Below are 14,110 nucleotides of genomic sequence, written 5' to 3' on the forward strand. Positions count from 1 at the left end.
CAGAATTTTGTAGGCAAAGAAAGCTACATGAGTTTTTATTGTTTGTTTTGAGATGGGGCCTCATTATGTTGCTCAGGCTGGTCTCTAATTCCTGGCTCAAGCGATTCTTCTGCCTCAGCTTCCTGAGTAGGTGGTAATACAGATATACCACAGAGGCTCCTGAAGCAAGCCAGCAGCAAGCAAGGTGCTAAAAACTGTAAATTCCATAAAGCCACCTGGATTTATGCATTTTTTTTACATGATTTCCCTCATTGCTTATGGTTCGGATCTAGAGTATCTGCTAGAAAGCTCATCATTGAAAGCATGATCCTCAACGCAGCAAGGTTCAGAAGTGGGGCTTTTAGGCAATGATAAGAGTTCTGTTCTCTTCAGTGAATTAATCCATTTGCTAGATAAACCCGTTGATAGCTGAATGGACTATAAATTGTAATTGTAGGCAGGTGGGGTGTGCTTAGAGGAGATAGGTTACTGGAGGTGTGGCTTTGGTCTGTATCTGTTCCTCCCTCTCTCTTTCTCTGCCTTGTGGCTGCCATATGCTGAGCAATTTCCCTTCACCATACCCTTCTGCCATGATGTTCTGCCTTACCTTAGGCCCAGAGCAATGGAGTTGGCTGACCATGGATTGAGACCTCTGAAAATATGAGCCAAAATAAACTTTTCTTCCTCTAAATCTTGTCACATATTTTGGTGTCAGTGATGCAAAGCTGAATAACACACTCATGTTCTCCCATAATATTTAGTAAAACTTTTCAGAAAGATTCTTTAAACTTGGTCCAAAATGCAAACTATACTTACCTGGAGCCAGAAGAGCAGTAGCAGTAAGACTCTTGATATTTATATCACTTTCTCAGACAGAATCCTTGCTCAAACCAAATCTAATCTCTTCTCCCTCCCCACCAGATATTCTCAGCGTGTCCTCTTTTCCCTCCTTGAGAACACTGAGAAAGTGTGTATGAGAGAGAGAAGAGGAGAAGAGTAGAGGAGGAGAGGAGGAGAGGAGAAGAGGAGAAGAGAAGAGGAGAAGAGGAGGGAGAGGGAGAGGGAGAGGCAATGTGCACTAGCTCAAATTATAGCTCTCTCTACACTGTAAGCTTATAAGGGTAGCACCTTGTTCCATTTTGATTTCTGATTTAACCCAAGTCATCAATAATCAGGAGTCAGGAGACCTCAGCCAAGAGAACTCTGGCAGCCACAGACCTTGCTGGGCCTCTGGGACGGCTTCGTGGGACTCTGATTAGACTGGAAGGCTCTGGCTGTCCAGACCTGGCTACAAATCAGCCTTGACCTTCCATTTGTCCTGGAAGATCTTCCATCTGTCCAAGGAAGCCCCTTGGGAGATATCAAGAAAGCCTTCTGGGCTTGGTGGATTTCTAGGCTTGTGAGACATACCCTGATGTCATCAGGACCAGCTAGATCCAGCTCTCAGCTCTAGGTTCTGGGATTCAAGTTGTAATCTCAGATGCACTTGAGCCTCTAGAGTGGTACAAGTCCCCAGAATCCCTCTGGACATCTGTAAACACCAAATACAAGTGGCCACTGTGGAATAAATTTCTAAAAGATCTAATGTGGAAAGATGGCTAAAGCATAGTTCAAGAAACTGGAGAAAGATACTGGGTCCCTACTCTCCTAGATTCCTTCCAAACATCTGGGTCTCCTCATCAGCCTGATCCACTCCCTATGCTCCCAACCAAAAGGGCAAAATAACATCTCCCCTATGAAGACACAAGTAATTTACCTCAGATATCATGATATCATTTCCCTAATAACCATTAAAAGTAGAAATAAGAGGCTGAAGTTAGTTTTTTATATATGCACTTAACTCAGTACCTGTAAAATACAATCATTTCAACATGTAAACAATATAAAACTTAAGATGTTTTCCATTTTTTTTTTTTTTTTGGTACCAAGTCTTTGAAATCCTTTTCAGTCCTTAATAGCCATGTGTGGCCAGGGCTACTGGACTAGCCAGCAGAGATCTAGAAGGCAGCTCTTACCAGCTTCCTCTGTGGTTCCCTGAATGTCCCTATTGCTTTACTCACATGAAATCCTCAGCTCTTTAAAAACCCCTTCCTGTCCTTTAGTGTACAGGGCAAACTTGCATGTCCCCTGGGAACTCCTCTTGGATGACCCCAGGTCATTGTGCTTCCATTGGTACTTTAGCCAGCAATCAGGTAGAAACCTATAGCATTGATCACTCTCTTCAGTAATTAATTTTTTATTTGTTACTACTGTTTCATACTCTGGCACAGCTCACAATTTGAACTGTAAGATATTTGGGTGCATGGAAGCTTCTTTAATTTTCTCCCTGCCATACCGTACTCAAATATTTGGGTATGACACAAAAAGTGCTTAGCTTAATTTCTTTTATGATTAAGAAACTAAGGCAGCTGCATATGGTGATGCTCATCTGTAATGCCAGCTGCCAGGGAAGCTGAAGCAGGAGGATGGTAAGTTCAAGGCCAGTCTAGGCAACTATGCAAACTCTTATTTCAAAATTAAAAAATGAAAAGTGGTGGGGATGTAGCTCCTCAGTAGAGCACTTGCTCAGCATGTGAAAGGCTCTTTATTCAATCCTTAGATTGAACCTAAAAAATAGAATAAAGAAAAAACAAATCTAATGAAAGCATTTGAATGTAACAGTGGCACAGTCCACAGAGACTTCTAGGTACTCATGAATAACAATAATCCAATACTTTCCTAGTACCATGTGCCAGGTCTCAGTGATTTACATATGTCAACTCATATTTACACATGGCAACTCATATGCAAAATCCCATGAATAGACCGCATGAGTATCTCTATTTTCCAGATGAGGAAACCGATGCAGAGCTTTTGTAACTTACATGAGATCATACAGATAAGTAGCAGAGCTAAAATTCACATTCATTCTGGCTTCTGAATCTAAGCTTTGAATAATCGTGATATATTGCCTCATAATCCAGAACCACAAAACAAATCTATAGATATTTTTATACTACACAGTTTTTTATATTCTCAGCTAGGGTATTTATTCATATAAAAAGAATTAAATTAATTCAGAAAATGTAAACAGAAGCAAACTGTTGTAGAGACATGACATTCCTATCCCAGAGGATGTTTCTCATAAATTCTCCTAAAACAAAAACAGTGCACCCTTTCTTTCAGAGGGTGTGAAACTGGGGGTGACTGGTGACAAATGAGTCTTCAAATTCTAAATGTTCTCTGATTCAGTACCCCCATTTCTAGGAATTTAACCTAAGGAAGAAATTGTGTATGTGCCAAGCCAACTATACAAGTGACTATTACAATATTATTTATAATAGTAAAAATTGGAAACAACCCAAATAAAGAGATTGACTAAATAAGAACAAATTGTATATACACATGATAATCTGTGCATCTAAAAGTATGCTGATAAATCAGCTCTTTGGATCAGAGAGCCTTGACTTGCATTGTTGGGTGACTGTCTTTTTTTTTTAATTTCCTCCATCTATTTTAATGTTATTTGAGCTATTTCTTAACCAAACATTAGAAACTGATGGTTAATCATCTTAGAACATAGTTTATGGTTCAACAAGTATCACAACTTGTTTACTTTTTTCCTTCCATAATGGGCCCTTCTTTTTTATTTATCTCTTGAAGTGTCATACAACATAAAGACAACAGAAATATCTTCTTATTTTGTTACACTTGTTTTCACTATTTTCCAGCACTTCCAATTGTAGGAGGATTAAATGATACAAATTCTACCTATTCTCAAGGTGATTATGAAGGGTAGAGAAGTGCTGGAAATGAAAATATTTTGCAATCTATGAAAGTTAAAAAGATGTCATTATGATGATGATGATGAAGATGATAATTATGATGATGCACATGATGATTGTTCTAATTGGTTTTTCTTCTGTTTCATCTTACATACCCTTATGTGTAATTAAGGTTCTTTGTAAATCAGTATTGATACTGATCAGTTGTTATAGCCAAATAATAAATCAGTTGAATTCTGAGTAATGTCTACATTTAAATACACTTCTTTCCAATTAGCAGTTTCAGAGGTCTCAGACCATGGAGGACCATCTCCATTGATCTGAGACTGAGGTGAGGGAGAACATCATGGCAGAAGGATATGGTGCAGGAAAGCAGCTCAGGACATGACAGTCAGGAAGCAGAGCTGTTTGGTGACTTTCATGGTATGAACATTACTATCAAGACCAATCTTAAACTACCACTGGTTGAATAATTTGTTCTCAAAGTACTGAATATTTAACAATCCCTCTCCAAGATGAGCTGCTCCAGTGCAGCACTGAATGCATCCATTAAAACAATGTAAAAGTTGTGCACTATGTTAAATGAGGAAACTTTGTAGCACTATTATATAATATTTCTGAAAACACACACACATATACATGGAAAAAAAAGACCAGCAAGATCTGTTCAAAATATTAATATGTGTTATCTCAAGATGATGACACTTTATCTTCATTTCTCTGTATTTAAAAGTTTTTCCCATTGATGCATGATTTTTAGACAGAAAAAAATTAATCAAGGCTTTCTTTCCCAGTTATAATAATTTAATGACCTATTTCCCAAGGTATGTCTCAAAGAAAAGAAAAATCCCAGAAGCTGCTCAGTGAGATGAGCTACTCAATTAGAAGGCCAAGAAGAAGAGGGGAGGGGTAAACCCTGTAGCACTGACAGATCTCTGGAAGCAGAGGGTTACACCCAGTAAATCCCACCCCTGCAGAGAGGAAAGGTGAGGAAGGTGAGTGGAGACACCCAAACCCCAGGTCAAGAGTCCATCTGTCTATATACTCTGATCCTGGAAAGATCTGTTTCCTAATCCAAGACTCTTCCTCATACCTTCCCACCAAACTTTTAACCACTACATTAAACTTATACCAAAAGTTGTCACATTTCATTGTCTGCAATGAAATGCTTGACAGCCATCAAAAATAACCTGGAAATACATCTACAAGAAATTCAGGAGATTAAGTGAAACCTATTTCCAAAGCAGTAGATAAACCTAATTACATTGAAAGGATATAGTAAGTGGTTAAGCAGTGATTGTTTGTAGGTGGTTAGGATTATGTTATTATGATCTTTTGTTTGCCTAACTTTACTTTATTATTTTTAGTTATAGGTGGACACAGTATCTTTATTTTATTTTTGCGGGGTGCTGAGAATTGAACCCAGTGCCTCACGCATGCTAGGTGAGCACTCTACCTCTGAGCCACAACCCCAGTCCCTGTTTGCCTAACTTTTGATATTTTTCCTGTGGTCAGCACAGTTTGCTTTAAGAGTAAGGAAAGAAACTAAAAGCAATGTAATCTTTAGTGAGAAGATGCAATGATTCTCCCCTTGCTAGGCCCTTGACCAGCAAGCTCAAGGAAGGAACCTCACATAGATGGTTCCCACTCCCACCCCACCCCCAGCTGGTGAAAATGAATGGGTAAGGCCTCCACATTGCTCAAAACAAGAATTCCCCAGGGAGCAAATGGCCTTCCGTTACAGAATGCTTTTTCTTGCTGGAGTTGGGGGAAGGGAGGGGAAGAAAAGCAAAGAATGGGGAGAGAGAGAGAGAGAAGACTGAGAAAAGAGCAAATCAAAATGAGAAAGGCCTGAGCATTATTAAAGGGGGAAAAAAAACTGAGAGGAAGTCTCTTTTCTTTCCAAGACAGTAACACTAAATCTGTGGTTCTTACACTTGAGCATGAGCCACAGTCACCTGGAAGCCTTGCCAAATCACAGGTTGCTAAGTACCACCCCAGTGTGCACCATGGTCCTGGGTGACCACACTTTGAGAACTTCTGCTCTACAGCATTCTGTCAGTGGAGAGACAGGAGAGAAGACATACCAACTAGCTGTGAGACTGGGATGCAAAATCTGAGGCAGAGGCAAGAGTTTTCAACACGGAGGTTTGGTTCTCCTTTGGATAGGGAGATAGCATCCCTTTATCCACCGGGGCACTATGAAAATTCTAATGGAGGGAGGAGAGAAACTGAGAACATCCTGAGAGCCTACTCCACACCAAGTGGTGTGAGAGAAGCGCATGCCAACACCACCCAGTCCCAGGGAAGAGCAGATCACCCGAAACAGCAGTGCTTGACAAGGCACTATTTCAGCCTAGTGCAGAAGGAGGTTCCCTTCCTCTCAATTTGACAGTTTCCTCACTGTGGTCACCATGAGGGCAAGCAGAATGTGGAAGAACCTGCTTAGAATTCTGATCTTTACTCCTTTACCTGGCAAAAAGTCACCTGGCAGCTTCCTAAGTGCCTCATGGGTGTAACCAGGGTTACCCTCCTTCCAGGAAGCAGAGTACAGGAGGTTGTGCCAACCTCAAGAAATGAAAAGATGTGCCCCATTAGTCATGGCATAGACCAGGCAGGGAGCCAAGACACCCATGTCCCTCGTTTATGAGTGGTACAGAAGACACTGGCCAAACTTAGTGAAATATCCAGAACCTCAGGGGTTGGAATAACAACTGATGTGGGGGATGGATTGTAGTTTTTTTCAGCAAAACAGTTTGAGAAGGACCAGCAAGGCCTCACAAATGAAGAATGTGCATCAAATGTGGGCTAATCTAAGTTGATTGCTAACCAAAATCAAGGGGCAGGCAAAAAAGCAACAGGCTTTTTATATAGTGTAGGTTCTCAAGATCTGAACCCCAAGTGGTGCACTGGTTTAAGGTGCAGTTTGGTGGCAGAGTGAAGTTACTAATGGAGGGAGGGGAGAATTAAGAATGCCCTTGATCCTCAGCATGAAAACAAACAAATGCTGTATCTATTCTCCAATTCTCAAACCTTGTATTCTCCCTCAAGAGGACAACTTAGGGATGCTTAGGCTTCTTGCCAGCTTCTGGTTTTTTTTTTTTTTTTTTAAATGAAATGGAGTGACTATGATACTCCCAGTGTTATGTACTTTTAAAAATTGGTTTAATTTTAAAAAGGGGTGGGGGATGACAAGCTTTCTTCCCCTACAGTGACAATGCTACTATACTGAGGCAGTGTTGACAGTGGTTTGAGAAAAGACCCTTAAGTCATTAAGGAGCTTATATTTACAGTATCACCACGTAGAGGACCCACAAATAGTTGGGAGTCTCTTTGGGATGGGATCTATGTGTAGAATTACTGTCATAATTAATAACAGCATTTTCAGAAAGTACTTGACATGGCTGGTGCTATGCTAAGTCCTTTAAAGATATCACCTTAACCAATCCTCACAGCAGCCCAACAATTCCCATCGTCTCCCAGGGACCTTGTGCAGGGATGGTATGCAGTCGGCACATAAACATCTGTCAAGTGCATTAAAACATTGTGTGTTACATAAAAACCAGGGACAATCCAAGATGGAATGATAGGAATGTATTTCATTGATTCATTTCCACCTGAAAGGGCACACATCAAGAACAGGGACAAGCCAGGTAACCTGGTCTACGCCTGTGGTCCCAGCTACTTGGGAGGCAGGCTGAGGTGGGAGGTTGAGGCAGAGGCTGAGACAGGAGGATAGCTTGAGCTTATGAGTTGGAGGTCAGCCTGGACAGCATAGCCAGATGCTATGTCAAAAAAAAAAAATTATAAGGACAAGAAAGAAAGGAGAAAAAGGGACCTTTTGAATTAAAGTGAACCAAAGAAGAAACATGAATAGGTATTTACTAAGAACCACAAGCACAAACTACACTGGTACCCACTGTGTCTTCTATGATCTTGGCACAGAACAGTCCCTTAAAGCAGACCAGTCAGGTCCAATTCCAGTGGCCAGTCAGACAGTGTAGTCACCCCAAGAACAACAAATCATTCCATAGTCAACACCCAACACTCTGACAAGCAGAGTGGTCAGACTGGCTGTCTAGAGATGCCAACATGTCTGGGAATAATGGAGTCAAGGAAAGAGCACGGGAAAAGGGTTCTGGTTCCTACCTACTACTAATAGCTGGGTCTCAGTTTCCTCCTTTAGAAAAGGGGACAGATAATGAGAAGAAATGACTTCAGGGTCCCTCCAGTTCTAACATCCCCATTAGTATTTTCGGCTTGAGAATCCACTCCTACCCCCAGGTTCCAGACCCATGTGTTTTCTGGGGTGTCTGTATAGGAGTGGCCAGCCTGAGATTTGGGCGGAAGGAGAGGGCAGAGCCTGTAGCCACTCACTCACTGAAAGAGAAGCAGTATTTGTAAAAGATAGGTCATATTTTCAGGGCAGAAAAGCATACTATTGAGATTCTCAAAAAGAACATCACAAAATGGAATTCCAATATCACTGGAGTCAGTCCCACCCACAGTATTCATATGGATGGGCTCAAGTGTAAAAAACCCCAAGATGTTCACTTGCTTTTTTACTTTTAAATTCTTTTTTCGTAAAAAGAAAAACAGACTCCTATTTTTTATCTTTTTTGTTCTGAAGTGGGACCCACACCTGGACAACATGCCCACAGGATTACTAGTGATTTTTGGATATTCAGCTCTACCAAAGGAGGGCTGTTTGGCTTCAGTTCCTAGTCTCTACTGCACCCCGCCCAAATCAAACCCTCCCATTTCCACTAGGCAGTTAGTACTATTATTCCAGTAGTAACTGATATCCTGTTATTACTCAATGGTTAACAGAGTTGAGATCGGGGTTGGAGACAGTATGAGTATATGGTATGTCTCCCCAGATTACAGTATATCCCTAGGAGAAAAAGAAAAACTGAGACGCAATGGAAAAACAAATACATACTAATGGCCAACTGAATTCTCACCATTAATAAAGGTACTTCTCAGAAGATGAAGAAATAAAAGGAGGGCATCCTGGTCTCAAGGATTATTGTCCTTTAAAGGAAAGCAACAGAGTGTCACAAGGGTAGCTCATCAAGGTTACCAACACCTTTCTGAAGAAACTTGGTGTCACAATTTCACACATTAAATTCAGTTTATAAAACGAACCATATTAATTTAAGGCCAAGGACAAGACATTCACATCAAGTCACAAGGTTCCCGATTAGGGATTCTGGTGGGACAAGGGAGGAAAAGAAGAAGAAGAAAGTTGTAAGATGAGGTTGACTTTATTTTTTTTTAAAGAGAGAGAGAGAATTTTTTAATATTTGATTTTTAGTTTTCGGCGGACACAACATCTTTGTTGGTATGTGGTGCTGAGGATAGAACCCAGGCCGCACGCATGCCAGGCGAGCGCGCTACCGCTTGAGCCACATCCCCAGCCCCTGAGGTTGACTTTAAATGCCCCCTGAACCCCTGTGATCTTATCTATACTCTCTGGTGTCAGAGTCAAACAGGACCTTAACTAACTTTGCTGTGAAAGAACCACAGGCATGTGATCCCAGCACCTCCCCACCCCCGGCCCTCACCTGGGAGATGCTCAGACTGCTTAAGTATCTCAGTGCAAATGTAAAAAACACAACGGCACATGGCTTGGGATCCAAGGACATCAATACAGCAGTAAATAAGTATAAACAAATCCCATGCCCGTGGTGGAGGGGCAGAGGAGGAGGATGATCATGAGAGGCTTTCAAGAAGGGACTCTGGTCCACATAAGCCAAAGTTAATTACAAGTGGACCAGAAAATTGAATGCTCTAAAACTGGCTACAAACTATATAGATCAGGAAAACCTCTAGGCTCCATGATCTAAAAAGTCACAAATGCCAGTAGGACACCTAAGTTAGCAACTTGTAAGTGAAATTTTCTGTCACCCTGAAACAAGGATTGTGTGTGTGTGTGTGTGTGTGTGTGTGTATGTGTGTTTTAACTTTAAGATAACTAAAGAAGTCTTCAGAAGTGACCCACTTCTTCAGGCTCAAAGGACAGTCTCACTAGCCAAACCAATCCTCAACTCCCCACAGAGGGTGCAGCAATGATTTATCACCTTTCAGACACACACATGCCATTACCTCACTTTTGGTTGCTTTTCACTTTTCAAAGAGTCAGTTATAAATGTATTTGCCTTCTTTTTCTTATCTATCTCTGTTTCTTCTGTATTCCTGTTTTTCAGTTTTTCTCTTCTTCAGAACCATTTTTGAGGTAGGGAAGAAAGACCATCTTTCCTCAATCCCCTTTACCATACCTATTCTCAACAGAACCAAAAAAAAAAAAAAAAAAAAAGGAAAGGAAAAACAAGATAGTCACTGTTTGCTTTTCCAAATCAAAAGACAACTCCAGCCAGAGTGGTGGCACGTGCCTGTAATCCCAGCTGTTCAGGAGGCTGAGGCAGGAAGATTGAGAGTTCAAAGCCAGCTTCAGCAAAAGTGAGGTGCTAAGCAACTCAGGGAGACCTTGTCTCTAAATAAAATACAAAATAGGGCTGGGGATGTGGCTCAGTGGTTGAGTGCCCCTGAGATCAATCTTTGGTATGAGAGAGAGAGAGAGAAAGAGAGAGAAAGTAAGTCTAACTCTACATTCATCCATATTTTCTTCAAATGTGATATTTAAAGGCCACACAGGTACTGTTACTAAATCCTTGACTCAACCCAGTAACAACAACTACAACCACTTATGATTCTCCAGAGAATCCCAGTATGGCTCACTTAGCTTCTTCTTAGTCAAAAAGAACCAGAACATTCCACTTCCTCTTCCTCTTGGTTCCTTTCACTTGTGTCCTCCTCAGGTTTTACATGGAGGTCACCTCTACATCCTGAATGACTGGAAGCTAGGCAAGAGCCTGGACTGGAAAACCACAACAGGGGGGCTCTGACCCACTAGCTCCAGCGTGAAGCTTCTGAAGCAGTAGGAGAAAGCCTGCTCTTAGGAACAGGGGTAAGAGGCCAAGTAACCAGCTGCCTGTATTTGAAACAGGGAGTAGGGAGGCTGCCTTTCAATTGCAGTAGGTCTGTAAGACCAGAGAAACTGGTTTAACTGAAAAGAGGTAGATGGTTCTCTGCTGTGAACACCCTCCACTCCAGCCAACCTCAGACTGTCCCTGAGCCCTTTTCCACCTTGGGGTTGGGCTAGCCTTTTCCCAGAGTTCTGGGGCTCTGGACAATGCGTTGGCACTCGATACAGGCCTTATCTTTTCAGTCTGCTTCTCAATCTATACCCTCCAGCTGAATGGAGACTCCCATTTCTCTTTTCTGCCAAACCTACTCTGAGGGAGCCACAGGGAGTGCCAAGGTCTCAGATACTCCCTCTCCGCAGAAGCCCTACAACATGCTTCAGATTTTTTGGTATTGGGGATTGAATACAGGAATACACTGAGCTATATCCCCAGTTTCTGCATGTCCCCAGCATGCTGGCCTTTTAGAGGCAGGGTCTTGCTAAGTTGCTCAGGTTGGCCTCGAACTTGAGATCCTCCTGCCTCAGCTTCCCGAATAGCTGGGATAATGGTGTGCGCCACCGCTATGCCCATCTTCAGACACATTTTAGATCTAGGAAAGAATAGAGAGTAAAGCTAGAGTTGGCGAGGATGGACCCACCTTGTTATCCTTCTTTTCCCTTTTGAGCTGGTTTTAAACTGTTTTCTTAAGTGGTGGACCTTTTGCTTCCCCTGATCTTCAGTGGAGGGTCAATGGCCTCCTGCACCTCTGGCTCCACTAACCTCCCCTTGCACGCCCCCTCTGCTAGCCAGAGAGTGCAGCTGGGTCCCCAGGCGGGGCAGCCCCACCCCCACCCCTCTTCTGTCTGCCAGCAACGGGCTGAGGCAATTCACAAAGCTTGGCCAGACAGACCCGGGGAGGAGTACCCTGCTAGGAAGCCAGAGCTACCACATCTGGACCCAAGGACAGCTACAGGAGCTTAGGATAAGCGCTGCCCCATCCCCAGGTTCCGCTCAGACAGGAAATGGACTCCCAGGAAATTCTACTGGAAAGCCTTCTCTCCTAAGGCAGCGCAGCCTTGGGAGAAAACCCACCCACTCAGATTCCCTTTGGCCATTTCCTGCTCCCTCCCCCTTTTACACCCCCTTGCTTGGATTCCCAGCCTAGGTTTCCAAGGTTAGGCTTTGCTAGTCCCTGCCCCCTCAGATCGCTTCTCCATCTGAATTCAGACGTTTAGAACTGGATACTACACAGTTCCAGGCTGTTCTAATTAATGCAGAGATGGAGAGACTCTAATGCTGGGATTATGAACTTTAATGACCCAGGGAAAGGTCCTAGAGATTTAATTAGTTTTTGTAACCATAAATCTGCTCAGGCTGGAGAATTTGTCAAGGCTACGTACTGTGTGTGTGTGTGTGTGTGTGTGTGTGTGTGTGTGTGATAGAGAAGGGTGAAGGGTCACTTAGATGAAGATTATTTACTAGTAACTCGACCACAAGTTCCATTAGGATGTTACACAGATGAAGATGGGAAGCTAGAAACTGGGGCACTGTAAATGGGAATGGAGGGAAGAGGCCCCATAGGTGAAACTTTTGAAAGGGGCAAATGTCAAGTAAGAAGCTATGTTCTCACTTCAGAGTGCACAAAAACATTCTTTCTTGTCCACTCTTCCAGCTGAAGTGTTAAAGTGACACTAACAGTGTTAGAGATAACTGTTCCCTCTGTCCAGGAAAGTTCTGCTTTCTTTTTTAGGAGAAGCTACACAATTTATAATCCCCTCTCTGAGATGCTTCTCATCCTCCTGATTTGCAGGCTGCTTTGGGGAAATTGGTTGCTTCCTGCAAGTCTCCTCAACGACATTAAAATTAGCAGAATAATTAAACACAGTCCTAATTGGGTACAAAGAGAGTTCTCAGTTAATTAATGAGCCAACCTCTGGCCCAGTGCTACAAATTCACGCTGGCCTGTGAACGCCCAGGCAGAGAAAACCAAGCTTCAGTCCCATAAGAAAATTGTCACTTGGCAAAAATAGTTCCTGGTGTAGAGACAAGTGTCAAATACATTCCTATAACCAGGAGTCATGTTAGTCTTGAAGCTGAGACCCATATGTAAATGAGCAGAGAAGTGTCCCTCTGCCACTTCTGGGACATTCGCAGCTGAATCCCTTTACTGTACCCTCCCCATTCTCCCACTCCCCCGCCAGAATATTGGCACCCAGACATCCAAAGTCCCTGGGAAATAATTGCGTCCCCAAACTGCAGCTCCGTATCCAAGTCAAAAATCTCACCAAAAGAGCGCGCGTTTTGCCTGGGAAACTGAAATGTACGTGGTTCACAGCAAACCCTCTTTCTTTGCCGCCCCGCGTCCTCCACCCCCATACTCCGACCCCAGCAGCCTCCCCCTATGGTTCCACTTCCTCCCTCCCACCCTCCCTCCCAGTCCCACTACCCAGGCTAAAATGAGGCACCTATGGCAACAGCCACTCACCTCCGCAAGGGAAGCAACAGCAGCACTTAGAAAAGAGCCACCCCAAAGAGGGACCTCGGGTATAAGCTCGGTCACCGCCCTTCATGCTGTCGCACGGTCCCAGAGTTCCCGCATGGCACAGGCGCCAGCCAGGGGTGAGAGCGCAGCCGGAGGGAAACTTCAGCGCCGCGCTCCGGAGCTGGCTCCCGCGCTCCCGCCCGGCGGTCCTCTCCCGCACGCCGGCCAAGGCTCAGACTTACTGGGAGTCAGAGCCACCTTGGGGAGGAGGGGCGGGGCCGCAACAGCCGGCGGGAGGAGGGCCTAAGGGGGGCGGAGTTCCAAGGTCCAGCTGTTTGCTGGAGACGAGAACAACAGTGGTTACTGGAGCCTTATGCAACGCTGCCTGTGGCTGTGAGTGCCCAGTAAGCACTGGGAGCAGAGACCCTGGCACAAAACAGGTACTCATGTGCAGCCTCCTCCTCTCAAAGGCTACCATAGTCAGCGCTGGCTTAATAATGCCCTTTCTCCCTAACAGATTAGTTCTTTCCTGTTCCTCACTTCCAATGTATTAAAAACATCTTCACCCAACGCTTTTCTTTTTCTTTTTCTTCTTTTTTTAAAGCTTTCAACTAATAATGATAATTATCATTATTATCACATAATAATGATAATTATTATTATAGCAAATGATAATGCCTCATTTTTTCATTGGCTTCCAAGCCAGAATGATGGTGTGCAAAAGCATTCTGAGTTTGGCATCATAAAACCAAAGTTTAAAATTCAGTTTTGCCACCAACTAGCTGTTTGACCTTAGTCCAGTCACTTTACTTTTTGATCTTTATGTTCTTCATTTTAAAAAAATAGAAAAAAATCCTTATGTTACAGGATTGCTAATAGCGTTTTAAAAGATATCCATGGCAGTACTGTTACACAGA

At 43.2% G+C, this 14,110-nt stretch overlaps 1 protein-coding gene across 28 annotated transcripts in view; it reads right to left on the reverse strand.

Moving 5' to 3' along the window:
* Nucleotides 1-14,110, reverse strand: part of Kalrn (kalirin RhoGEF kinase) — a 626,048-nt gene that overhangs the window by 107,819 nt on the left and 504,119 nt on the right. For 3 of the 28 annotated variants that reach the window (XM_078044095.1, XM_078044096.1, XM_078044094.1), the window contains exon 1: nt 13,197-13,439. The exons of 21 other annotated variants lie outside the window; for them this stretch is intronic. In XM_078044095.1, coding sequence (XP_077900221.1) covers nt 13,197-13,281 — 85 coding nt within the window. In that variant the 5' untranslated portion in view covers nt 13,282-13,439. Of the gene's footprint in view, nt 1-13,196; nt 13,448-14,110 lie in introns of those variants that run through there. 4 more of the 28 variants (XM_078044097.1, XM_078044093.1, XM_078044092.1 and 1 more) reach the window with 3 other exon arrangements.

The sequence above is a fragment of the Ictidomys tridecemlineatus genome, chromosome 3 (genome assembly GCF_052094955.1).
Source record: "Ictidomys tridecemlineatus isolate mIctTri1 chromosome 3, mIctTri1.hap1, whole genome shotgun sequence".
Taxonomy (NCBI): domain Eukaryota; kingdom Metazoa; phylum Chordata; class Mammalia; order Rodentia; family Sciuridae; genus Ictidomys; species Ictidomys tridecemlineatus.